The 27,605-nt window shown below is 42.9% G+C and overlaps 2 protein-coding genes across 2 annotated transcripts; one reads left to right on the top strand and one right to left on the bottom strand.

The window, feature by feature from the left end:
- Positions 1-921: 921 nt before the first annotated feature.
- On the bottom strand, positions 922-1,984 carry LOC6031445 (probable tRNA(His) guanylyltransferase). Its single transcript, XM_001842197.2, is given in 3 exon segments — positions 922-1,178; positions 1,180-1,304; positions 1,364-1,984. Coding segments are annotated over 3 exon segments (936 nt in total). The 5' UTR covers positions 1,961-1,984; the 3' UTR covers positions 922-964.
- Positions 1,985-11,341: 9,357 nt separating this feature from the next.
- LOC6031444 (actin-related protein 2) lies at positions 11,342-27,373 on the top strand. Its single transcript, XM_038251898.1, is given in 8 exon segments — positions 11,342-11,594; positions 11,814-11,835; positions 11,920-11,946; positions 11,949-12,007; positions 12,160-12,174; positions 25,673-26,248; positions 26,313-26,646; positions 26,709-27,373. Coding segments are annotated over 8 exon segments (1,200 nt in total). The 5' UTR covers positions 11,342-11,546; the 3' UTR covers positions 26,828-27,373.
- The last annotated feature ends 232 nt before the right edge of the window (positions 27,374-27,605 follow it).

Here is a 27,605-nt window from a genome sequence, read left to right as displayed (position 1 = left end):
CCCGATCAAAATGCAAAAATAACCACATCGGTTAATGGTAACTTTGAGGTGAATCTTCATTTGAAAGAAATGTCCTTTTTTGCTTTTCTCACATTATAAGGAAATGAACTTCCTTATTTGCCCTCCTAGACCCACCTTCAGGTATACATATCGACTCAGCATCAAATTCTGAGCAAATGTCTGTGTGGATGTGTGTAAGTGGGTGGACAAAAAATTGTCACTCGATTATTTCCGGATTGACTTTACGGATTTTGACCGTAAATTGTAAAAAGCGTGTTTTTTTTTTGTGGTGGAGGTATGAAAATAGGACACTTGCAAGGAACCTGAGCTATACTGTCCTGATCAAGAATGATCTAACAGGACTACGGACGTAGTCAGTGACGCTCCTTCCAGGATGTTCCTCGCCTGAGCGTCAACTGAAGAGGTATCATCAGCATCATTCGCCCTTGGCCTGCTAGTTACCCCGTTCCCACCTTGTAACAAAAGTACGCTTACGTAATAAAGAACGCTCCCTTAGCAGCGTATGACAAAACAAAAAAAAAAAAAAAAGAATTAAAATATTGATTTCAAATATTTCCACAAGGTGTCGAAAGTCAAGATTTTTTTTGAATAGGTTCTATCGAGGAGACAACCGCTGTAGCAGGGGATTGACTGAGGTAGCGCACCCCATCCAGAACTTCGGTAGCACTTGCTGGAGCCAATCATCGATCAGGTCCATCTTCACCATCCTGTGGACGTCGTCAGTCGGGTGGAAAGGATCCAGATTTAGCATTATCTTCAACAGCCGGTTCTGCTTAACTTGAAGTTTCTTCCGGTCAGAAGTGGCAAATTACAGAGGATTTTGTGTGTAAATGTTAGTGGGAGGGGAGCCGATTACCCGCGGCCTACTAGGGAATGAAGCAATGTTGGATAACAAGTAAATGTGGTTGAAATTCTCATCTATGTATATTCAAATTAAAAAGTATCATAAGCTAACTTCCGCTCCTGGCCGTCGCTTGTTATGCTTTTCGATTTGATATCGAATCAAGACGTGCTCCTTGGTGTCTCCCAGCTCGTAACAATCCGCGGAATCTGATTTGCCGCTCAATATCTCTGGATGGCGCGTCCAAAACGCATCATCGATCATATCCTCGAAGATGGGCACTATCAAGGATAGTTTTTGTCGTTGGTTAGTTTTACCTTTTGCGCATTAGTGTGGTTCCCTTCCGGAACATGACCGGTACGTTGTTGTAGTTGATGTTGAATTCTTTGAACAAAATTTCGTTTTTATCACTCGAAAGTGTACCACGAAGGCGTTCTTCCGCCTAAAAGCAGGGTAAAATAATGAGTTGGTTCTGGATAGATGATAGATTTTAAAGCTTACTTCGGCATTGGTTAATCCGGATGCGACCAGATTCCAGAAACTGGTATTATAAAGGTTATTGATGTGTACATCCGCTTGCCGCCAGCTCATGTAGTCGCGTAGGTTCTGATCGGTTGGATACAAAACGGCACGCGAGTCGAACACGGGTGGATATTTTAGTTCCAGCGTGTCCTGGAATATTGTACGCCAGTTGAAGATGTACGCCGAGGTAAACAGACTGCCCACGTAGCTGATGAGCTTGTCTCGGCGGCGGTTGTAGACACTTGTGTCCCGCCGGAATATAAACGAATACTCGTCGCTCTGACCGTATGCCAGCACAATTTCGTTGAATTCCTGCAGCACGTGGACTGCTGCCAGATTCATGAGATTCAACCCGCGTTCGTCGTTGGGTTTGAGAAAGTTGTGCACGTCACAGAATTTGTGAAATCCTTTGCCATCGATTCGGACCACAATCCAACAGTTTTTCTGTAAAATATCCGCGTGCTCGTAACTTTTCACGTATTCAAATCGGCTGTTGGCCATGCTTGTTGAACAAATTGAACGTAAAATTACGCGGTTTGTTGTTACGGCTCCACGTTGTAACAAGGACCTTAACATTTTTTTTTGACAGGTAAACAAACAAATTCAAAATTTCTACGTATTTTCAGGAAGGTGCTGTGTCCTATCCCTCGCCTTGTCCAGACCAAAATCCCAAGGGCTTGCTGAATCGATGGAATGCACGCGATCGGTATAGAAAACGTCAAAGTTGTTTTCTTCTTTTTTTGCTCTTGTTCAACTGGTTCAACTGCTTTGTTTTGTTTATCGCAGGCGCCCGGTGCGCGAACATGCTGTATTTTTCTATCGTTTTTTTGTTTTTGGGAATATTTTTACAAAAATGAGGTGTTGTGTACCAAATTGCCGGATTCCGCTTCACACATCGGGTTTGAAAAGGGCATTTCTTCACACAGGTAAATACAAAAAAATACACGACCATCTAAATTGAACAGACTGCCAGGGTCTAAAACCCGACTAAATCTGTGGGCAAACGCCATCGTCGCCTACGGTGGCGGTGATATTTGGAAGGTCCTCAGGGAAGATCCGAATCAAGACCTGAGAATATGTTCCCGGCATTTCATGTCGACGGATTTTTTACATAATCAACAGCACACGTCGCGTACACCGAGAGGCATGTCCTTCTATTTTCTCGTACGACTCCGGCGGTACGCTGCATTCCGGAAATCCTCCGAGCTACGATCCGGGTGAAGGTTTCTCTGGCGGCTCGCGGCGCTCTGGAAGTAGTGCTGGCTTCCGGCAAAACCTCGTGGGTTGCGTTGCTGGTGAAGGTCACCCCGGCGGTTCGCTGCATTCCGGAAATCCTCCGAGCTACGATCCGGGTGAAGGATTCTCTGGCGGCCCGCGACGCTCTGGAAGTAGTGCTGGCTTCCGGCAAAACCTCGTGGGTTGCGTTGCTGGTGAAGGTCACCCCAGCGGTTCGCTGCATTCCGGAAATCCTCCGAGCTACGATCCGGGTGAAGGTTTCTCTGGCGGCTCGCGGCGCTCTGGAAGTAGTGCTGGCTTCCGGCAAAACCTCGTGGGTTGCGTTGCTGGTGAAGGTCACCCCAGCGGTTCGCTGCATTCCGGAAATCCTCCGAGCTACGATCCGGGTGAAGGATTCTCTGGCGGCCCGCGGCGCTCTGGAAGTAGTGCTGGCTTCCGGCAAAACCTCGTGGGTTGCGTTGCTGGTGAAGGTCACCCCAGCGGTTCGCTGCATTCCGGAAATCCTCCGAGCTACGATCCGGGTGAAGGTTTCTCTGGCGGCTCGCGGCGCTCTGGAAGTAGTGCTGGCTTCCGGCAAAACCTCGTGGGTTGCGTTGCTGGTGAAGGTCACACCGGCGGTTCGCTGCATTCCGGAAATCCTCCGAGCTACGATCCGGGTGAAGGATTCTCTGGCGGCCCGCGGCGCTCTGGAAGTAGTGCTGGCTTCCGGCAAAACCTCGTGGGTTGCGTTGCTGGTGAAGGTCACACCGGCGGTTCGCTGCATTCCGGAAATCCTCCGAGCTACGATCCGGGTGAAGGATTCTCTGGCGGCCCGCGGCGCTCTGGAAGTAGTGCTGGCTTCCGGCAAAACCTCGTGGGTTGCGTTGCTGGTGAAGGTCACCCCGACGGTCTCCTGCTTCCCGGATGTAACACCCGTTCGCAAGGAAGCATTACTAGTTGCGATGCTGGTGGAGGTCACACCGATGGACGATCGCGTACCGGATATTTGAAACGAAATCTAGCAGGCAGCGATACCGGCAGTGGAGATTTTGAAAAGACTCGTCCGGTTCTGGGTCCAAGCGAAGACGGCTTGCTTGTGATGATGCTGATGGTGTAACTTTTCGTACCGGAATTGGCGCTGTTGATCTGAATGTTTTGGAAACAGGATTTCTTGTATCCGAATCAAAGGCTGAAGTGAACGATCTGAACGATTCTAGTTTAGAAGAACGGGAAAATTGCGGCGGCAAGCAAAAGTATGTATCTTCTGTATGATTAAGTTAAATAATAAAAAACTAATTTTGATAACTTCAGGCTCAGGTATTCCGGGGACATCCATGATTGCAGTTTGCTCTCTGATGCTGAAGCTAAAGTGATGCTCCCGAAAGTGCAAAAGCAACTGGAGCAGACCAGAAAAACTCTGAAGCGGGCTCAAGGTCAAAATCACCGCCTGCGCAAGCAAGTATCTAGTCTGAAAGCGGTTGTAGATTCGTTGAAAGAGCAACAACTGATTTCTGAATCAGCCGAAAAGGCTTTGCAGGTAACCTTATATTTGCAATCCTTTTGCATGGTTCGTAAATGTGTTTAATTTATTTTTACAATTTTAGGTTTACTTGAACCAGCCCGCATTGTTCACCGAACTTTGCTCAGGTCGATCGGAGAGAGGTTACAGCGCAGAATTGAAGAAGTTCGCCACTACTCTTCATTTCTATTCGGCGAAAGCATACCGATACGTTAGGCAAACGTTTCAAAACATTTGCCCCACCCCAGGACCATAGTGAAGTGGTACGAGAGCGTCGAAGGTGAACCTGGAATAACGACGGAAACGCTTGCTGCTCTGAGAATCAAAGCTGACGAGTACCGAGCACGAGACATCCCGCTACTAGGCTGTTTGATGATGGATGAAATGGCCATCAGGCAGCAAGTTGAGTGGAATCATCACCAAAAACACATGGACGGTTCGATAAACCACGGCTCGATGGTGGAGGGCAAGGAATCTGACCTACAAGATCACATCACACCCGCCAAGGAGGCTCTGGTCTTTATGGTGACAGGCATCCAGGAACAGTGGAAGGTTCCTGTTGCTTATTTTCTCAGCAGTGGCCTCACCGCAAGTGAGAAGGCCAACATCGTGCAGATGATGCTACAAGCCTTAAGTGAAGCCGGTGTGCAAATCGTTGCTTTAACCTTCGACGGTACCAGCACAAACATCGCTATGGCAAACAACCTCGGCTGTAACCTTAAGCCGGATGATCCATCGTTTTCCACAAGCTTCAGACATCCATGCGAAGATCGTAACGTGTACGTGTTACTGGACGCATGCCATATGCTGAAGCTGGTGAGAAATACGTTCGCGTCTCAAGGCACACTGACTACGGACACCGGCGAGGTTAGATCAAGGGTTGGAAACTCTTAGGGCTATATTTATTATGCTAACCAGTATATCAAAATATATGTTAGTATACTTATTATTTCCTTTTCATACCGCCAGTATACTTACCAATATACTGAGAGTATCATAATATACTAACAGTTTATTGCTTTTCGGTTAGTATACTAACAAGTATACTGGAATATCGTTAGTATACTAAGTATTCCTGAGTAATATTAGAGTTTCCAGCCCCTTGGGTTAGATGGGACTTCGTCGAAATGCTGCACAACAAGCAAAAACTTCACGGCCAAAAGTTGGCCCCAAAGCTGACGGAAAAGCATGTAAAATTTGAGAACACAAAAATGAGGGTCAACCTTGCGGCACAGGTTCTGAGCAACAGCGTTGCAGAGGCTCTGCAGACCTTGAAGGCGCTCGACGATTCCTTTGCTGGTGCGGATGCGACGATCGAATTCATCTCCTTCTTCAATGACCTGTTTGATTATTTCAATTCGATGTCCGTCGACGATGAAGGGATGAAAAGACCGCTCGGCAAAGACAACTTCCACGACGAGATCTTTGAAGCAGCAGAAAACTACATTCGTAGTATTCGAAATGCGGCAGGTGTCAGCATTTTGCACACACAACAGAAAACCGGCTATCTGGGGTTTATAATCCTTATGCGTAGCTTCAGGGCCTTGTTCAAGGAGTTCGTCGCAACCCCAACAGATGATGAGTGCGGCAATGTACTTACGCATCTTTTTACGTACCGCTTTTCCCAGGACCACCTAGAATCGTTTTTTGGAGCTATCCGAGCCAAGGGGGGTTGCAACAACAACCCAAATTCGGTCCAGTTTCGCGCATGCTACAAACGAATGATTCACAACAACGACATCACTGCATCCGCGAAAGCCAACTGTAAGGAATTTGATCAGACCAAGCTGCTCCTCGGACGCCAAGAACAAGCAACTACTTCATCCAGCAAGAACACCAGCCGAGCACTTGAAACCTTGGTCTGGACAAGGCGAGGGATAGGACACAGCACCTTCCTGCAAAATCCAACATTGATTTTGGTCTGACGTTCTTGGTCTGACGTTTGCGAAAAAAACAACAACAATCTGACATTTCTCGCTGTCATCTGTTTCGTACCCGACCGGGCAGACCAAAATTGAGTTTTGCTGTTTATCTGGTGAATCAAAATAAAATGATTTCGGGCGGCTTATTGGTTCTCAACATTAATCGGATGAAGTTACGGTGACGGTTACGGCATTCCGTTTTGCTGACCATCGAAGAAATGCGAGGGAGAATCGATGCTGTCTGTAAAAGGTGTTTGTTTCGTGGTATCATCGTGGAATCAACCGTAGTGAATAACCTTTGAAAGAACATTAATTGTTACCGGTGGGCCCTCGTTCCGGATGTGGCACAGGTTCTCTACGAAACCTTGAAATGGACCGTCGGATTCCGGAAAAAGTTTAGTAGCTGATTTATCCACAGTGTGATCGTGCCGGATATGCTCTCCCGGATCGATGCTGAGTCAGTGTGCTGTGTAAACTGATAAACTTTTTGTCGTTTTGACTTTGCAAACAGTGTTCAATCTAGGGGGAAAGTACGTATATTTGAATGGTTTGCGTCCAAGTTTGATTTCCAACACTTTTGCCAGTTATAAACAAAATAGTAAAAAAGTTGTAGTGAAATTTGAAATAAAGACAATAAAAACAACTTAGAGCAGGGATGTTTTTTTATTCAAGAGATTATGATGAAGATTGTTCGAGTAGATAGTTCTGGTACAGGATCAAGGGTTAAATTACTGGCCGAGGAACAAAATGACTTTATTCGACACGTTTCGCTTGTATTCCTTGGGTGGGATAATCGATTTGCTGTAGCGTTTACTGCGAATGTCCAAATACACTCCGATTATCAACTTCATAATTGATTCACGGGGACGCTCTTTGCAGTTTTCATCAATTTGATTAGGAAGGCCTGGTAATATTGGGGTTTGCTCGTTCTGCAGCCTGAGGAAAATTGTGTTTGCCAATAACGCGTAGTATTTTCCAACGTTAAAGTAGGTTTTTCCATTCACGAGACCGGTGAAGGCCAAGTCGGCTACCTTACAAATGATTGTAACGCTACCACAAACACTACTCCCGTCGACAACTTCCTCCATCAAAAGATCAGTGATGCTGTGCTTAAAGTTGAGCTTTTGCAGCAATCTATGTTGCACATCGAGTGCATCTCGTGAGACACACTCGTCCAGAAAATCATCGGTGCTGAATACGGATGGGGAAACCGCTTCCATCAGCCGGTTCTTGGTGTCTTCAAACGCTACGTCGGTTTCAAGTGCTCGGCTGGTGTTCTTGCTGGATGAAGTAGTTGCTTGTTCTTGGCGTCCGAGGAGCAGCTTGGTCTGATCAAATTCCTTACAGTTGGCTTTCGCGGATGCAGTGATGTCGTTGTTGTGAATCATTCGTTTGTAGCATGCGCGAAACTGGACCGAATTTGGGTTGTTGTTGCAACCCCCCTTGGCTCGGATAGCTCCAAAAACGATTCTAGGTGGTCCTGGGAAAAGCGGTACGTAAAAGATGCGTAAGTACATTGCCGCACTCATCATCTGTTGGGGTTGCGACGAACTCCTTGAACAAGGCCCTGAAGCTACGCATAAGGATTATAAACCCCAGATAGCCGGTTTTCTGTTGTGTGTGCAAAATGCTGACACCTGCCGCATTTCGAATACTACGAATGTAGTTTTCTGCTGCTTCAAAGATCTCGTCGTGGAAGTTGTCTTTGCCGAGCGGTCTTTTCATCCCTTCATCGTCGACGGACATCGAATTGAAATAATCAAACAGGTCATTGAAGAAGGAGATGAATTCGATCGTCGCATCCGCACCAGCAAAGGAATCGTCGAGCGCCTTCAAGGTCTGCAGAGCCTCTGCAACGCTGTTGCTCAGAACCTGTGCCGCAAGGTTGACCCTCATTTTTGTGTTCTCAAATTTTACATGCTTTTCCGTCAGCTTTGGGGCCAACTTTTGGCCGTGAAGTTTTTGCTTGTTGTGCAGCATTTCGACGAAGTCCCATCTAACCCAAGGGGCTGGAAACTCTAATATTACTCAGGAATACTTAGTATACTAACGATATTCCAGTATACTTGTTAGTATACTAACCGAAAAGCAATAAACTGTTAGTATATTATGATACTCTCAGTATATTGGTAAGTATACTGGCGGTATGAAAAGGAAATAATAAGTATACTAACATATATTTTGATATACTGGTTAGCATAATAAATATAGCCCTAAGAGTTTCCAACCCCTTGATCTAACCTCGCCGGTGTCCGTAGTCAGTGTGCCTTGAGACGCGAACGTATTTCTCACCAGCTTCAGCATATGGCATGCGTCCAGTAACACGTACACGTTACGATCTTCGCATGGATGTCTGAAGCTTGTGGAAAACGATGGATCATCCGGCTTAAGGTTACAGCCGAGGTTGTTTGCCATAGCGATGTTTGTGCTGGTACCGTCGAAGGTTAAAGCAACGATTTGCACACCGGCTTCACTTAAGGCTTGTAGCATCATCTGCACGATGTTGGCCTTCTCACTTGCGGTGAGGCCACTGCTGAGAAAATAAGCAACAGGAACCTTCCACTGTTCCTGGATGCCTGTCACCATAAAGACCAGAGCCTCCTTGGCGGGTGTGATGTGATCTTGTAGGTCAGATTCCTTGCCCTCCACCATCGAGCCGTGGTTTATCGAACCGTCCATGTGTTTTTGGTGATGATTCCACTCAACTTGCTGCCTGATGGCCATTTCATCCATCATCAAACAGCCTAGTAGCGGGATGTCTCGTGCTCGGTACTCGTCAGCTTTGATTCTCAGAGCAGCAAGCGTTTCCGTCGTTATTCCAGGTTCACCTTCGACGCTCTCGTACCACTTCACTATGGTCCTGGGGTGGGGCAAATGTTTTTGAAACGTTTGCCTAACGTATCGGTATGCTTTCGCCGAATAGAAATGAAGAGTAGTGGCGAACTTCTTCAATTCTGCGCTGTAACCTCTCTCCGATCGACCTGAGCAAAGTTCGGTGAACAATGCGGGCTGGTTCAAGTAAACCTAAAATTGTAAAAAATAAATTAAACACATTTACGAACCATGCAAAAGGATTGCAAATATAAGGTTACCTGCAAAGCCTTTTCGGCTGATTCAGAAATCAGTTGTTGCTCTTTCAACGAATCTACAACCGCTTTCAGACTAGATACTTGCTTGCGCAGGCGGTGATTTTGACCTTGAGCCCGCTTCAGAGTTTTTCTGGTCTGCTCCAGTTGCTTTTGCACTTTCGGGAGCATCACTTTAGCTTCAGCATCAGAGAGCAAACTGCAATCATGGATGTCCCCGGAATACCTGAGCCTGAAGTTATCAAAATTAGTTTTTTATTATTTAACTTAATCATACAGAAGATACATACTTTTGCTTGCCGCCGCAATTTTCCCGTTCTTCTAAACTAGAATCGTTCAGATCGTTCACTTCAGCCTTTGATTCGGATACAAGAAATCCTGTTTCCAAAACATTCAGATCAACAGCGCCAATTCCGGTACGAAAAGTTACACCATCAGCATCATCACAAGCAAGCCGTCTTCGCTTGGACCCAGAACCGGACGAGTCTTTTTCAAAATCTCCACTGCCGGTATCGCTGCCTGCTAGATTTCGTTTCAAATATCCGGTACGCGATCGTCCATCGGTGTGACCTCCACCAGCATCGCAACTAGTAATGCTTCCTTGCGAACGGGTGTTACATCCGGGAAGCAGGAGACCGTCGGGGTGACCTTCACCAGCAACGCAACCCACGAGGTTTTGCCGGAAGCCAGCACTACTTCCAGAGCGCCGCGGGCCGCCAGAGAATCCTTCACCCGGATCGTAGCTCGGAGGATTTCCGGAATGCAGCGAACCGCCGGTGTGACCTTCACCAGCAACGCAACCCACGAGGTTTTGCCGGAAGCCAGCACTACTTCCAGAGCGCCGCGGGCCGCCAGAGAATCCTTCACCCGGATCGTAGCTCGGAGGATTTCCGGAATGCAGCGAACCGCCGGTGTGACCTTCACCAGCAACGCAACCCACGAGGTTTTGCCGGAAGCCAGCACTACTTCCAGAGCGCCGCGAGCCGCCAGAGAAACCTTCACCCGGATCGTAGCTCGGAGGATTTCCGGAATGCAGCGAACCGCTGGGGTGACCTTCACCAGCAACGCAACCCACGAGGTTTTGCCGGAAGCCAGCACTACTTCCAGAGCGCCGCGGGCCGCCAGAGAATCCTTCACCCGGATCGTAGCTCGGAGGATTTCCGGAATGCAGCGAACCGCTGGGGTGACCTTCACCAGCAACGCAACCCACGAGGTTTTGCCGGAAGCCAGCACTACTTCCAGAGCGCCGCGAGCCGCCAGAGAAACCTTCACCCGGATCGTAGCTCGGAGGATTTCCGGAATGCAGCGAACCGCTGGGGTGACCTTCACCAGCAACGCAACCCACGAGGTTTTGCCGGAAGCCAGCACTACTTCCAGAGCGTCGCGGGCCGCCAGAGAATCCTTCACCCGGATCGTAGCTCGGAGGATTTCTGGAATGCAGCGAACCGCCGGGGTGACCTTCACCAGCAACGCAACCCACGAGGTTTTGCCGGAAGCCAGCACTACTTCCAGAGCGCCGCGAGCCGCCAGAGAAACCTTCACCCGGATCGTAGCTCGGAGGATTTCCGAATGCAGCGTACCGCCGGGGTCGTACGAGAAAATAGAAGGACATGCCTCTCGGTGTACGCGACGTGTGCTGTTGATTATGTAAAAATCCGTCGACATGAAATGCCGGGAACATATTCTCAGGTCTTGATTCGGATCTTCCCTGAGGACCTTCCAAATATCACCGCCACCGTAGGCGACGATGGCGTTTGCCCACAGATTTAGTCGGGTTTTAGACCCTGGCAGTCTGTTCAATTTAGATGGTCGTGTATTTTTTTTGTATTTACCTGTGTGAAGAAATGCCCTTTTTCAAACCTGATGTGTGAAGCGGAATCCGGCAATTTGGTACACAACACCTCATTTTTTGTAAAAATATTCCCAAAAAACAAAAAAAACGATAGAAAAATACAGCATGTTCGCGCACCGGGCGCCTGCGATAAACAAAACAAAGCAGTTGAACCAGTTGAACAAGAGCAAAAAAAGAAGAAAACAACTTTGACGTTTTCTATACCGATCGCGTGCATTCCATCGATTCAGCAAGCCCTTGCGTATTTTATAGAAAATCTGCAAAAGACAACTGCAGATTTTTGTTCAGTTCAAATGCATAGGGGGTAGGATACGACAATTTTTTTCCGCGATAGCTCCTTTGGAAAAATCGTCAATCAGTTTTCGGACCGAAACTGTCACGTATTAGTCATTCCATCAAACATAAGTTTGAAGATTAACATTTTAGGCTTAAAATTTGCGATTTTAGTGCAAAATTGTTACCGTTAGTGGACAGAACTATCTTCCAGTGGTAGGTGAACTGCGAGGGAATCGATTAAGCACAAAAGGCAGGTGCAATTCGACACGAGTGAGGCGCAAAAAGCAAAACCATGGACAGCAAGGGCAGAAATGTAATTGTCTGTGATAATGGAACCGGGGTAAGTAATTTTCCACTGCAATGATAAAAATGATAACAGGAACCACTTTTGCATGGGATGGAGCCAAATCTCCGAAGAAAGTGTAAATTTTGATCTAAATAAAGTTGTTTTCTCTCATGTTACCCATTGCGGAAAGTGGCTCTGCATGGGAGGTGTAGTTTTACAGAGTCCACCGAAAATGTTGGAACGGTTGACTAACTTTCCATTCTTTCTTTGCAGTTCGTCAAGTGCGGTTACGCAGGTATAGCAAACAATCCATCAAAATTCAATAAACCAATTCATCTGATTATAATTAACATAATAATTGAACTTAAATCCCAAAAAGGAAGTAACTTCCCGGCGCATATATTTCCTCGATGGTCGGCCGACCCATCATTCGGGCGGTCAATAAAATTGGCGACATCGAAGTTAAGGTAAGCTTGGGCGTTTTGAGAACATCCCGTCGGATCACTCACCTCATGGGATCGCTCATTCATTTACAATATGTGCATTTGGTTCCTTATACATCTTGACTTTGTGCTAGAGTGGTCCGTAACTGATATCGAAACAATTTAACTATTTGCAGGATTTACATGTTGATGTAAGTCGTTTTAGTTGAAATGGATTAATGCGCAGAGCAGGTTTTTATTCGCGCTAGAGCCACCTCTAGAATGTTTCTGTTTGTTTGATTTCTCTTTGTTGGTTTTGCTACCGAATGTTCTGAGTTTTTTTTTACAATAGATTTTTACACTAACTTGTTTTACTTTTCCAAATGACCACCAACTCATTCAAAAGCATTAGTGGGTTTCAGCACAAACATTTAAAATCTCAAACAATTTCAGTAATTTAACTTCATATTGCAACTCATACTAACACAGTACTTAAACGTCCTTACCCTTTTGTATTTTTGCTTTTTTTCTAATTCTTCACGCCTAAACTCATAATAAACCAAATAAAACAAAAAAACATCCGATTGAAATTGCAACCATGCTCGCTTCCATTGTCCATCCACGATTGGAAAATTTCATAATTCACACATCTCGGGAACCTCGGTCATTCCTAATCGCACCGATCTATTGATGTACCTGCTGTGTACGTGTGTTTGTGTCTCTTCGGTGTTCCTTAAAAATTAAAATAACCTAATTGAACATACGTGTAACAAGGACGTTGGGGCGACTACCACGCTGCCTGTAAGTATCACGAGCTTTCGGAAATCATAATCCCACAACACATTCGTGTAGGCTGTATTCGTCTTGTTTATAGTACGTTTAACAGTTTGGCTTTGTGCACCACAATTCCCTTCTGTCGTCGATCGTACCTTGGTTTGTGTAGCTTGATTTCATTGTGTATTTGTCATTTTAAGCATTTTAACAAAAAAAAGTACATTAAATTTTGGTAGCTATGAAAACACTGTCTTCAGCTGTTGAACATTTTCCTACTTAAAGACTCTTGAAATCATTTTCCACCAATAGGCTTATTTGAAAACTAGTGGGTAGTTCTCTACCAACTCACACGAAATTTGCGTGAAACTTCGTCCAAAGGGGTAACTTTTATCCCTGATCACGAATCCGAGGTCCGTTTTATCATATCTTATGACCCTTCCATTTTTGAACATGCAAAAAAGACGTGTTTTTCAAAAAAATGCAGCCTGAAATGGTGATGAGATATCAATTTGGTGTCAAAAAGAGTTTTATGTAAAATTGTACGCCCGATTTGATGGCGTACTCCGAAAAAAAACGTATTTTTCATCGAAAAAAAAAACACTTGAAATGTTTTAAAAACTGTACCATTTTCCGTTACCTGACTGTAAATATTTTTTGGAACATGTCATTTTAGGAGAAATTTAATGTACTTTTCGAATCAGGTATTTTTTCATTTAGAACAAAAAAAATAAAATGTCGTGTTTTTTCTAACTTTGCAGGGTTATTTTTAGATTGTAAAAATTTTCTACAAAGTTTTACAGCAGGCAATTAAAAAAATAATATATAAACATCAGGGATTCGCTTGTAATCATCACGAGTTATCGCGATTTTAAGAAAAAAAAAAAAAGTTTTGAAAAAGTTTGTCGTCGTTGATCAGAGAAACGCAAAAAGTAACTTTTTTAAAACTATTTTTTGGTAAAATCGCGATAACTCGTGATGATTACAAGCGAATCCCTGATGTTTATATTTTTGTAATTGTCTGTTCTATAACTTTGTAGATACACTCTAAAAAATAACCCTGCAAAGTTAGAAAAAACACGAAACTTTAAAATGATTTTTTTTTGTTTCAGATGAAAAAATTACCCTTCTGGGTCAATGTAGATTTGAAAAGTACATTAAATTTCCCTTTAAATGACATGTTCCAATTTTTTTTACAGTCGAATAACGGAAAAGGGCAGAGTTTTTAAAACTTTTTAAGTGTTTTTTTTTTCGATGAAATACGTTTTTTCGGAAACAAATTTAAGATGAGAGTCTCTATGGGTACATTCTTCAAGGAAGTCCTTATTCCAGCCAGATCCGAGTACTTGAAAAATGTAGAGCTGGGACTTCGGATCAAATATTTTCGGACTCCGGATATCCGGATATCCAAATCCGGATAATTATCCGGATACTATTTTTTTTCTTAAATTATTTTTATTAGGTCCTTTTAGGTGCTGTGACCAGGTTGGGACCGAGGATCAGTAAAACAAATTATAATAACAAAAAAAAAAAAAAAAAACTCCTTAAATTCCATACTTGGAGATCATGTAACTGACGAGGGTTAAAAATATATTTAAATATATTTTTGTAATTGTCTGTTCTATCCAGGTTTTTAACAATATGGACGAATACCGAAGGTAACGCTTGTAACGGTACGGGGGTACTGTCAAACCAATTTTGTAACGCACGCGCACGTCACGTCATTCCTGAACGAACTCCTGTCATAAATTTTCACCAAGATGGAGTCTCACATTTTTGCTTCCGCACCGCACCGTCCGCACACAACATTTTTTTCTGCTGCTGCCCGGAATATTGTCGAGAGAACCCGTTTCTCTACAAAAGCAGCTACCCAGGAGCAACCCGAGACAGATCCGTCTTTACCCGCTGGCCGGAACGTGAGACGATAGTGCCAGAAATAAACCGGAGACAGCAAGGCAGAAAGAAAGATCGTGAAAGAATCCCAGATTCCTGCTAACCGCCAGCAGGAACCGTGTCCGTGGCTAAGAAAAACATCAGAGGCAACATTCGCTGGCCATGCACTGGCCGTAACATTGGGAAAGGCGCGTGGGAATACTCGACACAGAACCTGTTGTTTTCGAGCATTTCCTGGTCCATCTTCCAAAAGCGGTCCCCATTCCGGAAGGAAAACACCATCTCGAGTTTTAAGGTTATGATGACAAAACAAATCGAACTGTTGTGTGCACTTAACCGTACTTTTACGAGATGTTGTTTTTCTTCCGGCACAGAACAGGCTCAGTGTCCGTAACACCAAAGAGCATCTGAAAATAAACGTTTCTTTCTTTCTGCCTTGCTGTCTCCGGTTTATTTCTGGCACTATCGTCTCACGTTCCGGCCAGCGGGTAAAGACGGATCTGTCTCGGGTTGCTCCTGGGTAGCTGCTTTTGTAGAGAAACGGGTTCTCTCGACAATATTCCGGGCAGCAGCAGAAAAAAATGTTGTGTGCGGACGGTGCGGTGCGGAAGCAAAAATGTGAGACGCCATCTTGGTGATGACAGGAGTTCATTCAGGAATGACGTGACGTGCGCTTGCGTTACAAAATTGGTTTGACAGTACCCCCGTACCGTTACAAGCGTTACCTTCGGTATTCGTCCATATTGTTAAAAACCTGGATAACTTTGTAGATACACTCTAAAAAATAACCCTGCAAAGTTAGAAAAAAATGTTTTTTTTTTGTTTCAGATGAAAAAATTACCCTTCTGGGTCAATGTAGATTTGAAAAGTACATTAAATTTCCCTTAAAATGGCATGTTCCAATTTTTTTTACAGTCGAATAACGGAAAAGGGCAGAGTTTTTAAAACTTTTTTAGTGTTTTTTTTTTCGATGAAATACGTTTTTTCTGAAACAAATTTAGAATGGGAGTCTCTATGGGTACATTCTTCAAGGAAGTCCTTATTCCAGCCAGATCCGAGAACTTGAAAAATGTAGAGCTGGGACTTCGGATCAGATATTTTCGGACTCCGGATATCCGGATATCCAAATCCGGATAATTATCCGGATACTATTTTTTTTCTTAAATTATTTTTATTAGATCCTTTTAGGTGCTGTGACCAGGTTGGGATCGAGGATCAGTAAAACAAATTATAATAAAAAAAAAAAAAAACTCCTTAAATTCCATACTTGGAGATCATGTAACTGACGTTGGTTACTTGGTCCAAGCGGGTCTTGCAGGTCTTGAACCTGCCGATGTACTCGGAGAAAATTCCCCACAGCTCAGCCGAACTGTAGAGTACCTCCCCGGTTTCCTTCTCCGTGGCTCCACCGTCACGGGGGCCACCTTGGCTGCTTCCTGCGGATCGAGGGCGATCCTTCAATTTTCCGTCCGGAACTGCGCCCGGCAGCGGAGGGAACTCCGCCGGCGTGAACGCCGGAACTGCTGGACTCTGCTTCTCCGCCTTCCTTGCCGGCGGTTTGGTTTCGACGCCTGCTGTCGCCGCTGAATGAAATCCGCACGCTTGGGGCAGCTGCGGTCCGTAGCTTCGTGGGCTCCAGAACTGTTGGCACACCGCTTTGGCTGGGCTTCCTGGACTTCGCACTCGTCCGGCTTGTGGGGACCCCCACAGTTGTTGCACCTCGCCTTGAGGTGGCAGTTCCTGGTCCCATGACCCAGCTGCAAGCAGTTCCTGCACTGGGTCACGTTCGGTCGCTTGTTCCGGTAGGCCCGGATGTGAAATCTTCTCAAGCGCTTGATTTCACTCAGCTGCTTGAGGCTGGTGTACCCCTTGGGGAACGTAACAATGTACGTAACTCTCCCTTTCTCTTGATGGCGTGCACCTCCACAGCATCCAGGTTTTGCGATTCCTTGAGGTTCTTCTTGACGAATTCAGGTGAAGCCGACGGAAGTCCTCGGACGACGACGCGGAGTTGCCGCTCCCTTCGTTTCTCGTGGGTGTAGAACTCCACATTGTTCGCAATCAAGTGGGCCCGCGCGGTCTCAAAACGCTCCTCGGAGGAACACAGCAATTTGATCCCAAACGGAGTTAGCTTGTAACTTGGCTTGGTTGTGCATGGGGACATTACGGTCCTCAGCTTGGCGTAGCTCGTATTCTTTACCACCAGAGGTGGTGGTTTCTTGACTACTGGAACCACTGGAACCGGTGGGACGCTTCCTTTACCGACTGGGATACCATTGTTATTGTTGTTGTTCCCCGCCAGCGGGCTGAACTTGTTGTTGTTGAGAAGATTCTCCTCTGGGCCATCCCCGACAACGGCTCCGTTGCTGGTCTTCCTCCGCTTCCCCGTTCCATTTACGGAACGAAACTCGTCCCCGTCGGAGGATTCTTCCACCTCCATCCGTAGGACTGTGCCGCGCCACCAAAACAGCAGAAAAAACAACCGCTGTCTCCGGCTGTCAGACGTAAACTGCCTATCCGGATACTATCCGGAGCTCCGAAAAAACAGTTATTATCCGAAATTTACGGATATCCGGATCAGCGATGGAATAATCCTCATCAAAAGAAAATCTTTGGACGTTCATCAAGAGAAAAAATCCAAAAGGAGCATGGCTCTCCTCTCTCGCGCGAGAAAGATCGTTAAAAGGAATCTAAAAAAATCATCATCTTGATTATTCGGAGGAACATCTTTTTCACTACTACACTTGCATGTGTAACGTCACAGGTCGAAAAATGAACTGTCACTTTTTGTAGTTGGGCAATGAGTGTAAACAAAGCGGAATAAATAGTTTTAAGTGATGCTAACAAGCAAAATCACAAAAAATCATCAACAGATTGATTTTTTGGAGAAGTTCGGGAGCGATTTTCTTTTGCGTGATTTGCCTCCTCTCTCTTTCGCGGGTGAAAAAAGTTCGCAAGCGAAAATGATTTTTTTGCGATTATTCCATCCCTGATCCGGATATTTTTTCATGTATTGCAACAAGAAGGAAGCATTTTTCCTCAAATTTTTGGTACAAGTGATGGTGTTTGGAGCATTATTAATAGGGGCAGAATAGTTGAGAGGAGGAGTACCACCCTGAACAATCAAAATTTATTATATTTGAATCAAATGGATTATCTTACTTCTAATAGCTCCATAAATCACGTTGAATGCTACATTAGTCAACTGTTCAATTATTCTGATAATTATTTGTAAAAAAGTGTCTTATATCAACATGAAGCAATTCCATTTAAACAGATTTTAGTTGTCTTAGACGCAAATGAAAGTGATTAGTTGGCCTTTTAGGGAAAACTGATTTGAGGACCGAATGAAATAGCCAAACATTTGAACATAGTCGTATGAAAATTTTAAATGGCGTTTTGACCGTGTCAGTACTAGAAAGTCTGAAAATATTTATATAGGATTCTTCGGGAAATTTTACGTAACATACCCAAAAATGGGAGGTGTTCTACAACAGCATTCCGTGATATGACTTTTTGAAGATTTGGTAAAATGGAAAACATCATCTTTTTTCACTAAAACTCCAAAAACTTTAAAATTTAAGCCAACCTATGCATTTTTGGGCACTCAAATTTTCTTAATTTAAAGACGCCTGCTTGGTCAACTTTTATTTGTTTATGCTCTTTTCAAATGGAATCTCTGCATATTTACTGATGATGGTATTTAAATTTGCTATCATTCTGAATTTTAAACTAATTGGAAATGTCATTCTTGGTTTTAATTTTTCTTTAACATTTATCTAAAGAAGTTCGAAATTTAAACGCCTGATTTACTTTTGACATTGAAAATCGGGCCATTCGTTTTTGAGATGTTGGCATATTGGTCCCAAAAAACACGAGCACTTTCAATTTTTCAAAAATATTTAGATAGAGCTGAATGGGTTTTCTCCAATATTAGTGCTGTTCACTACTCCCACATATTGCATGCTATTTTTGATTGTATGCGAGAGCGACCGACCGCCATAATTCTCTATACAAACTTTGAAGGAAAGTTCAAAGTGCACGTATTCTTGATTCCCAAAAGTTCAGTCTAGTTGAGTCCACGCAGTCATTTTTTCAATTTCTGTAGGCCAGAAATTGACCTATTGACTAATGGGACATTCTCTGCAAATTCTTACTAAATCGGGGAAAGTTGCCCGATCCTTCGATTCGACTTCCGTGAAACTTTGTTTTGGTATTTAATCAAGAATCAGAGGACCGCCTTCCGATATCTCGTGACGGTGGGGCGATACGATCCCTTTTATTTTCTGGATATTTATTTAGACACGTTTTGACGTAGACTACGTCTTACTCGAAGGTACTGGGGTGCCATTCCAAAAAACCCGGGCCGAAGGCCCTGGAATACTGCGTAATTCGCCAAACGCTCCTTCCTTCTAACCGAATTGACACGATTTATGTTCCATTCTATGTTGTTGTTTGAATAAGGCTTTCTAGTCAAAGATTTACCGAATCATTCAAAGAATGTTTACATAGAGTTATCTAAGCCCGATCTCACGCACACTAGCACGCCATTTGTTTTGCTGGACGGTACAAAATTAACCTCAATATTTTTCGTGTACGTGGACTAGTGTGGTTCAGGGCCCCTTGGAAATGCAAAAATGTCAGCTAGACCGTTGCATTGTTGATAAAATCATTGTTCTATGTCTCCTGAAGCTCCCCTGAAATTTTCAGCAAATTTGGTTCAGGTTTCGTCACAGCTCTTTAGCATTTAAGTTTGCATGGTATTTGCATGGGAAATCTTCAAGTTTTTAATTTTCTAAATGCAAAAAAATCTTCTACCGAACCAAAAATTCTGAAACTTCAGATATATATCAAAAATAATATAGGGAACAATTTTGTAGAACACTTCAACTTAATCTGAGCAGAACTGACTTAGTTATAAGTGGATTAAGTGAAGGTGTCGAAGTTGTGTTTTGCAAAGGGCCTCTTTCGCCAAATTTTCACCTGATGGCTCACTTTGATCGATGGCAAATCGTTTGACAACTTGTTTGTTGTTGATGTCAGAAGAAAAAAAATGGAACGGCGGTTTCAACTTCAGTGGAACAAATTAATCCGTTTTCTTCGTCTTTTCAGGTTAAATTTGAAGATAAGCTTTTGGCCAGCGAAGTTCCTGACTTGGACCCGATCTCTAGGACAAGACGGATTCAAGGATTTTTTTTCAGCAACTTATTCAGGGCTTCTATTTAGTGTGGGAGTTGATGTGTTCCGTGGTGGTTTATTGAGGTGCTGACCGACGTTCGCGCTCCGGCGATGTACGTGGGGCCAGCTCTACTCTGCCGTTTCCCCCTTACTAGGAGGGGGAAAGCTGGGGGAGGTCTATTGGTTGATTGGTGGCTTGTAGTTGCACTTGCAATCTTCGTCACCGGTGCAGCGTTTCTTCCACATGAGGGATGCATTCATTAGAGCCGAATATTCTAAGGCAGCGATTCTCAACCTTGTTCTAGGCTGGTACCCCCTACCATGTAAATCAAGTAGGCCCGGTACCCCCGTTGAGAATCACTGTTCTAAGGGAAAGCCGACAGACGTTACATCTTTTTATAAACCGGGCATGCCGAGAAGGGGGGCCTCATTAGCGATGGAGCCAGCAGACTGAGGGTTGTCATCCTTAATGGCTATGGCGCGGAGGATGCCGCACAGGACTTACACTGACTACACTGACCAAACCGGATGCACGCACACTAACTTAATCACCTGGTCCCGCACTTCCATGTGTAACGAGCGTGAACTGTCCACTCGGACCCCTGGAACCACACTAACGTGCACGCAATACATGCGCACGCAAATAACTCTATGGCAGCTGCGGTTTTGTTCGCACTAGATTTGCCATCTCTTTCTAGTAAAAGTCAACTTAATCGGAATTCAATTCGAATCGTATACGAATTCCGTTTCAACAACCAGTACGTGCACGGTCCGATTGAGTTTACTGGCCTCAGATTGTGTACGTGCTGTCTTGTTGGGGGGTCCATCTCCCATTAACGATCTTATTCCGTTAAAGTATTTCAAGTATCTGCTAATTCTTCAAAATTAAGATATGGAAAACTCTTTGTCCACATCAAAACTTTACGTAGTCTACGCCATTCCGGTTATGTCTGTGACATAACTACTTTGACTTTTTTAATGATTTGTAGCTCAAAACTGTGAGGATGATACAAAATTTGGTGTCAATTGGAATTTTGTGTAAATTCAACGCCCGATTTGATGTACTCAAAATTTCGAATAAAAAGTATTTTTCATCAAAAAAGTTAAACAAATAGTTTTGAAACGCTCCCGTTTCACGTAACTGAACAGCCCGACACGCTACCACCATGCCATGGACGCTTGATGAATTGTGAGGGACAGAACAAGAAAACATATTCTTCTCCCTGGAGTGTTGCTCGGTGAAATGGGCCTCGGATTCGTAATCCAAAGTTAACCCATTGAGTAAAGTTTCACGGATGAGGGGTGGGTCTTGAGAAAAAATATTGGAATACCTCCGGATATCGGATAATTATCCGTCTATCCCAGGGGTGACAAAACGTGGCCCGCGAGGTCATTTTTTGTGGCCCGCGGACCCATTTTGAATGATTATGTAAAATGGCCCTTAGACGCATCTTCAAGTGATTTTATAATTCCTAGAAATTAAAGTTGAGTTTATGCCTATTTTGTGAACCTTTTTAGATTTTGTTAATATAAAATTAATTGTATAGAGGAGGCCAAGGGCGAATGATGCTGATGTTCCCATTTCAGTTGACGCTTAGGCGAGGAACATCCTGGAAGGAGCGTCACTGACTACGTCCGTAGTCCTGTTAGATCATTTTTGATCAAGACAGTATAGCTCTGGTTCCTTGCAAGTGTCCTATTTTCTTACCTCCACGTTGGCTTGGTTTTCATGATGACCTAGCTGGTGGCCTGTGGAAACGGATCGTAAACCTTTGACCACCGCGGGTCAGAGTCGAGACGGCTAAAAGAAAGGGGCGCGACAATGTGGGGAAGGGAAGTATTTGTGATTGTAGACGGTATTGTTTTGATTCGCAGTATGTTGAGTCAACTGCTGTGGATGTACCTGAAACATCGCACAACGGGGTTTCTCTTCTCTTCATTTTCAGCAACCTATCTATCTTCTGTTTATTTTGTTTCACTGATTTCCTAACGTGGCTTCTGTTTACTATCCTCTATTTGATTTCGATTTTAATCATTTGATTCTCTTTTTTCTCAACGCTTTTCCACTCTTTTTTACCAATTTATGCTGCTGCAACAAACTGTCTGTTTTCCCTTAATTCGGCAGCGATGTCAATTTTGTTTATCTTTATTTATCTATTTGAATAATTTTTCATCTGCCCTATAAATTGCACTTAATACAATCTAAGCTTGTTTGTTGCCTCTATTTATTAACTATTGTAAATTTCTTTATCTACTTCATAAATTACTATCTTTCTTTTACTATTGATTCTTCAAATAGTATATTTCTTTCACTTTCCATTGTTTTCAATCTTTACCCTTTTCTTCAAACAAATGAGGTTTGAGCCCTTACTCAATTTATGGAATGGTTAAAGGATTAACACAAATATTACTATTGTACTTTTGGTAAACTTTTGAATAACATGCTTAGGTCCAAAACATTGTAACAAAACACCGCGACAGAAGAAATAGCAACAGATTAGCACGATTCAACATTAGGGAAGATTTCAGGAGAAAACAATACACAGTAAATAACAATAAGTTTTTGAATTCAAACTAAAAATAAAACAGTTTTTGCTTTAATGAAAGTTGATAGGCACACTTTAAATAATTAGGCGCTTACACTTACATCAAACCCTACGTAATGTACCACCCCCGGCCGAGTTAAAATGCGTAACCGGAAAAGAAGGTGTGCATGCCTGGCACGAACACTCAAAGCGTGTTCTAGCGTGCTGCTCGTACTGACTCAGAGCAAGGGTGAGATGTAGGTGTAAGGGCAGTGCGTGTTCGTCGGGAACCTAGTGCATAAGATCGGTCAAGGCCCGTTCTTACACTGAAAATTGCGAATTGCGAATTGCGAATAAAATTAATTGTATAATTGTATGGAAAACCCATACTTTGATCCCAATTATATGAAACAAATATTGTAATAAAAATCCATCTTTTTATCGGAAATATCTATTGTAACACATTTAAAAGAGATTAAAAACAGTAAATTATTTCAAAATTTTCATCAAATATTAATTGATATTTTATTAAAATTGGAGGAATATTTATTTTTGAATCCTTAAGCAACTATTTATAATTAAGATTGCTCATAATTTTAAAAATAAATTGCACACTTTTACAAAGTTTGTGTCACCATTTTTAAACATAGTTAAAAAATAAATCAAAAACATCAATGTAAATACAACTTTAAAACATTCATTATATTTGTGAAATCATGATTGTTGAAGCACCACAGTTGCAATGAAAAGCAGATGAATAATATTTATGCTGGTGTTTTTTTTTATTTTCTGATTTTAGTAAAATTTAACCAATTGATTGGAGGCTCTTTTGTACAAATCTGTTTATTTTCTTTTGTTTTCTAATATTTTGTTTTTTGTTAGTTTTATAGAATGAAATAAAAAAAAACATGTTTTTTCTCGTATGGCCCGCAAGCTTATGTGAGCTTCAAATTTGGCCCGCCATGCAAAAACTTTGAGCAACCTATCCGGAGCTCCGGATTTTGGATATCCGAATACCTTCGAAGTCCCAGGCAGGGTTAGCAGGTCTGAAGAGGAAAAAAATCTGGAAAAAACCTGGCAAGCCACTTTTCTCAAAATAATAAGCAATTTTGTGTACAAAAACGTGACAAAAACGGTTTCACTTTTTATACAATATAGCTTTACAAAATAAACAAAATGCGTCAATTTAACAAAGTGTGGAATAAATAAAATAAATATTTTTTCCCCATTGCCACTCAAAAAATCTGGCATTGCCAGATTTGACTGGCAACCTGGCACTCCTGGTCCCAGCATTCAATTATTTGTCGCTTATTTTCATAATTAAAATTAAATACACTCAACCCCCGGTGGTTGGTCACTTTTTCGTTTGACACTTTTTTAGTTTGCAGTTACCCCGTTGGTTAGTCAAAGTCAAACTAAAAAGTGACGAACTGTCACTTTTTACACGGAGCTTACGCACACTATCAAAACAAACGTTTGGTAGTATGTGCACGCAGAAAAATAAGGCATATTTGAATCAACAAAACGTTTTGCTGATTTGAAAATCAAGATTTTTGTTGAATCAACGCTAAACGTCAAATCAACTTTTTCAAAACAACAAAAGATTTTTGTGAAATTGAGAAAATCAAGGTTTGTTTCAACGCAAAATCGGCGTTGATTATATTCAACAAAAAATTTGTTGAATCAAACCTCGTACAGGCTGATTCTACAAAATATTTTTCTGCGTGTGTGAACTCTGTGTAAAAGGTGGGTCAAGCTACAAAGTGACCCCGTTCGTTTGACAACAGTTGGTGTCAAACCATCGGGGTTTGAGTGTATGAATATCTTAGAATGTAAACCGCACTTCAGGAAAAAAAAGGAGTTAAAGGAGTTCCTTCAAGCCCTCCTGGATTTCGTTGGTGTTCGGTGGATCCCGAATACCGAGATAACTTGGGACTAAGGGGTTAGTATTGTCCCAGACTATGCATCTAAGCATTTTCAAACAATTTAAGTGATAATGGCTTCATTGTAGAGTAAAAAAAAAGTGAAAACACGCATAAAATGAAAATGTGGCTGAAAAAAACATGAAAAGAACTAAATGGACAAAATGATATGATAGGAGGTGCTAGTATTAGCCACATACTATCAGAAACAAACATAAACTAAACAAGATAAATGCAAATATAAATACTGAAAATTAAACAAGAAAAACATGAAACAAGAGAAGTAAAGTTTTTCGTAGAATGTTATGTTAAGTTTATCTGCGTTACGTAATAAAAGAACGCTACCTTACCATGAGCAATACTGCCCATGAAAAACGCATTTGAAGTTTGCCCCACACATAAGGCTACGTGTAAAGTTTTCGCGAAAAACCTGGATTTCCTCCTGATTTTTAGAATAAAGTACTGGATGTTGCAAGCTCTTCTGAAAGAGCACACGATTTTGAACCAAACTGCATCAATAATTCAAAAACGATCAAAATACATATAGGACATTTATGCGATCAGGGGCAGAATATAGGTATCAAACTTCATGGTTTCTGATACTGGATAAAAAAGATAGTTCGACTTACAGTTCACATTTGAAACATTTCTGGAGTTTCTTTTTAAAAAGGTCCTATAAACATATAAAACACAAGAGCTTATAGGACCCAAATAGGACCTTTTGTTTTTTTAAACTCTAGATTTTCTTAAACGGACTTTTTAGTATTTTTATTATATTAACAATGTTCCTAGTCATATTGGTCAAGTCTGTAACATAAGCACCTGCGCTTTATTCACAAAAGCATTGAATTAATTTTGTTGAGTTCTCAAAAGACGAAGGAATATTGAACCATTCAGACGCCCTACCGTTCGCTGTCTTATCCACTATCGTGCCCAGCTCTTTGAGGAAGCTGGGGTAATAGGGACGTTTTGAAAATTACGTCATTTATAGACACCTCCTGACAAAATTTAGAACAAATTTCTGAGGACGGTGGGCCAGTTGCCTCAGTTGGAGCAACCCCTGTGCACGCAAGTGTTCTTATAATTTTTCCAACAATTTCACTAATAGAATTGCTGTTTGGTGTAGAACTACACGTCGTGTATCCCAACCTATTAGTAAAACTATTCCAACTATTCACCACAAAATTGATGTCATCAGCTGTTACTGAGATTTCATCCTAGATAATATCGATCCGCTCTATGAAACAAAATTGCAATCCTTTTTGTATAACATGTAAAAAGATATTTGCGTACGGTTTGTTTTCCACTTAATCTGCTTGTACAATCTTGTTTATTTTTTCAATTACTTTTTCCCAAACTTTCCTTTTTAAAAAGCAATCTAATGTTTCGACTAGTAAACGTTCGCTTTTTGCATTCTCTAGGATTTGATGGTCGGCGACGAGGCGTCCCAGCTGCGCTCGCTGCTCGAGGTGTCCTACCCGATGGAGAACGGCGTGGTGCGCAACTGGGAGGACATGTGCCACGTGTGGGACTACACGTTCGGGCCGAAAAAGATGAACATAGATCCGACCAACACGAAGATCCTTCTGACCGAACCGCCGATGAATCCGACCAAAAATCGGGAAAAGATGATCGAGGTGATGTTTGAAAAGTATGGCTTTGACTCGACTTACATTGCGATCCAGGCAGTGTTGACGCTGTACGCACAAGGCTTGATCAGTGGAGTGGTGATCGATTCTGGTGACGGCGTAACGCACATTTGTCCGGTGTACGAGGAGTTTGCGCTGCCCCATTTGACCCGGCGGTTGGACATTGCAGGGCGGGACATTACGAGGTATCTGATCAAGCTGTTGCTGCTTCGTGGTTATGCGTTCAATCATTCGGCGGACTTTGAGACCGTGCGCATGATGAAGGAAAAGTTGTGCTACATTGGCTACGATATTGAGATGGAACAGCGGCTGGCGCTGGAGACGACCGTACTGGTTGAGTCGTACACGGTGAGTAGCCCGGGAATTCCGACTGCTGAATGCATGCTGAATTAATCCCCGTTCCCATTTTCAGTTACCGGACGGGCGGGTCATTAAGGTCGGTGGCGAGCGGTTCGAAGCCCCGGAAGCCCTCTTTCAGCCCCATTTGATCAATGTGGAGGGCCAGGGCATTGCCGAGCTGGTGTTCTCCACCATCCAGGCGGCCGACATCGACATGCGTTCGGAGCTGTACAAGCACATTGTGCTGTCGGGAGGTTCCACCATGTACCCGGGTCTGCCAAGTCGCTTGGAACGCGAAATTAAGCAGCTCTACCTTGAACGGGTGCTGAAGAACGATTGCGAAAAACTATCCAAGTTTAAGATTCGCATCGAGGATCCGCCGAGACGGAAAGATATGGTGTTTATCGGTAAGCGGGAGCTCTTCGAAGCAATGTCACAACATGATTAACCACAATTTTTTTATTTCCAGGTGGTGCCGTCCTGGCGGAGGTAACAAAGGACCGCGACGCATTCTGGATGTCCAAAGCCGAATACCAGGAGCAAGGCCTAAATGTGCTGAAGAAGCTTAGTGCAAGAACAAGCAACTAAACCAAATCGCCGTTCGAGGAATCCCAATTACATCGCAAAATTTGCCAAACCAAACTCGGTTGGAACATGTATTTTGGTCGCGTTACGAGGAAAATTTTAATCAAAACTTGTTCTCTCCCACACAACTAAACCATGAACATATAGGAATGCATTTAAATCACACAAACAAACACACGTGAATGGACGAGTTTTTAACGCTTGCGTTGGGTTCGTTAATTGGGTTGTTAGTTTTGGAAAACAGAGCGAGAGAGAGAGAGAGAGAGAGAGAGAGAGTCGGTCGCCGCCAATGATCAAGCATTAAAAGTATTCCGCAGAGTGAGTCACGTGTTGGATGGAAAGACTATACAATACTATCGATAAGATTGCGTTTAACGAGGTTTAATCCTAGATTTATTAAAGAAAGGGAAAGTGAGTGTATAAGCAAATATCTAAATTTTTATCAGTTAATTGTATATCATTTTACATTGTTTCTATCTAATTTTCATTTAGACTAGTTGTATGTATGTATTGCTAATGGAAATATAAGATTATTTTCCCGCTACAATATACATGGTTTATTCCTATTATTATTATTAAAAGAAACCGATTTCTAACACTCTGAAAACTCCTATTGTTTTATCTAAATTGCGGTAATATAATTGAAGTCTGGGAAAGAATTTTACGTTATGTTTCATCAATAATAAATTTGCGATTTATCCATTTATAACTCCAATCTCCGTTACTTCAAACATACGTGGAATTTCCCGAGGATTGAAGTTGAGACCGAAAAGGGCGGTCA

The sequence above is a fragment of the Culex quinquefasciatus genome, chromosome 1, assembly GCF_015732765.1.
Source record: "Culex quinquefasciatus strain JHB chromosome 1, VPISU_Cqui_1.0_pri_paternal, whole genome shotgun sequence".
NCBI classification, from domain to species: domain Eukaryota; kingdom Metazoa; phylum Arthropoda; class Insecta; order Diptera; family Culicidae; genus Culex; species Culex quinquefasciatus.
The sequence above is the reverse complement of the archived record's forward strand: the minus strand, read 5'-3'. Positions and strand labels throughout refer to the sequence as shown.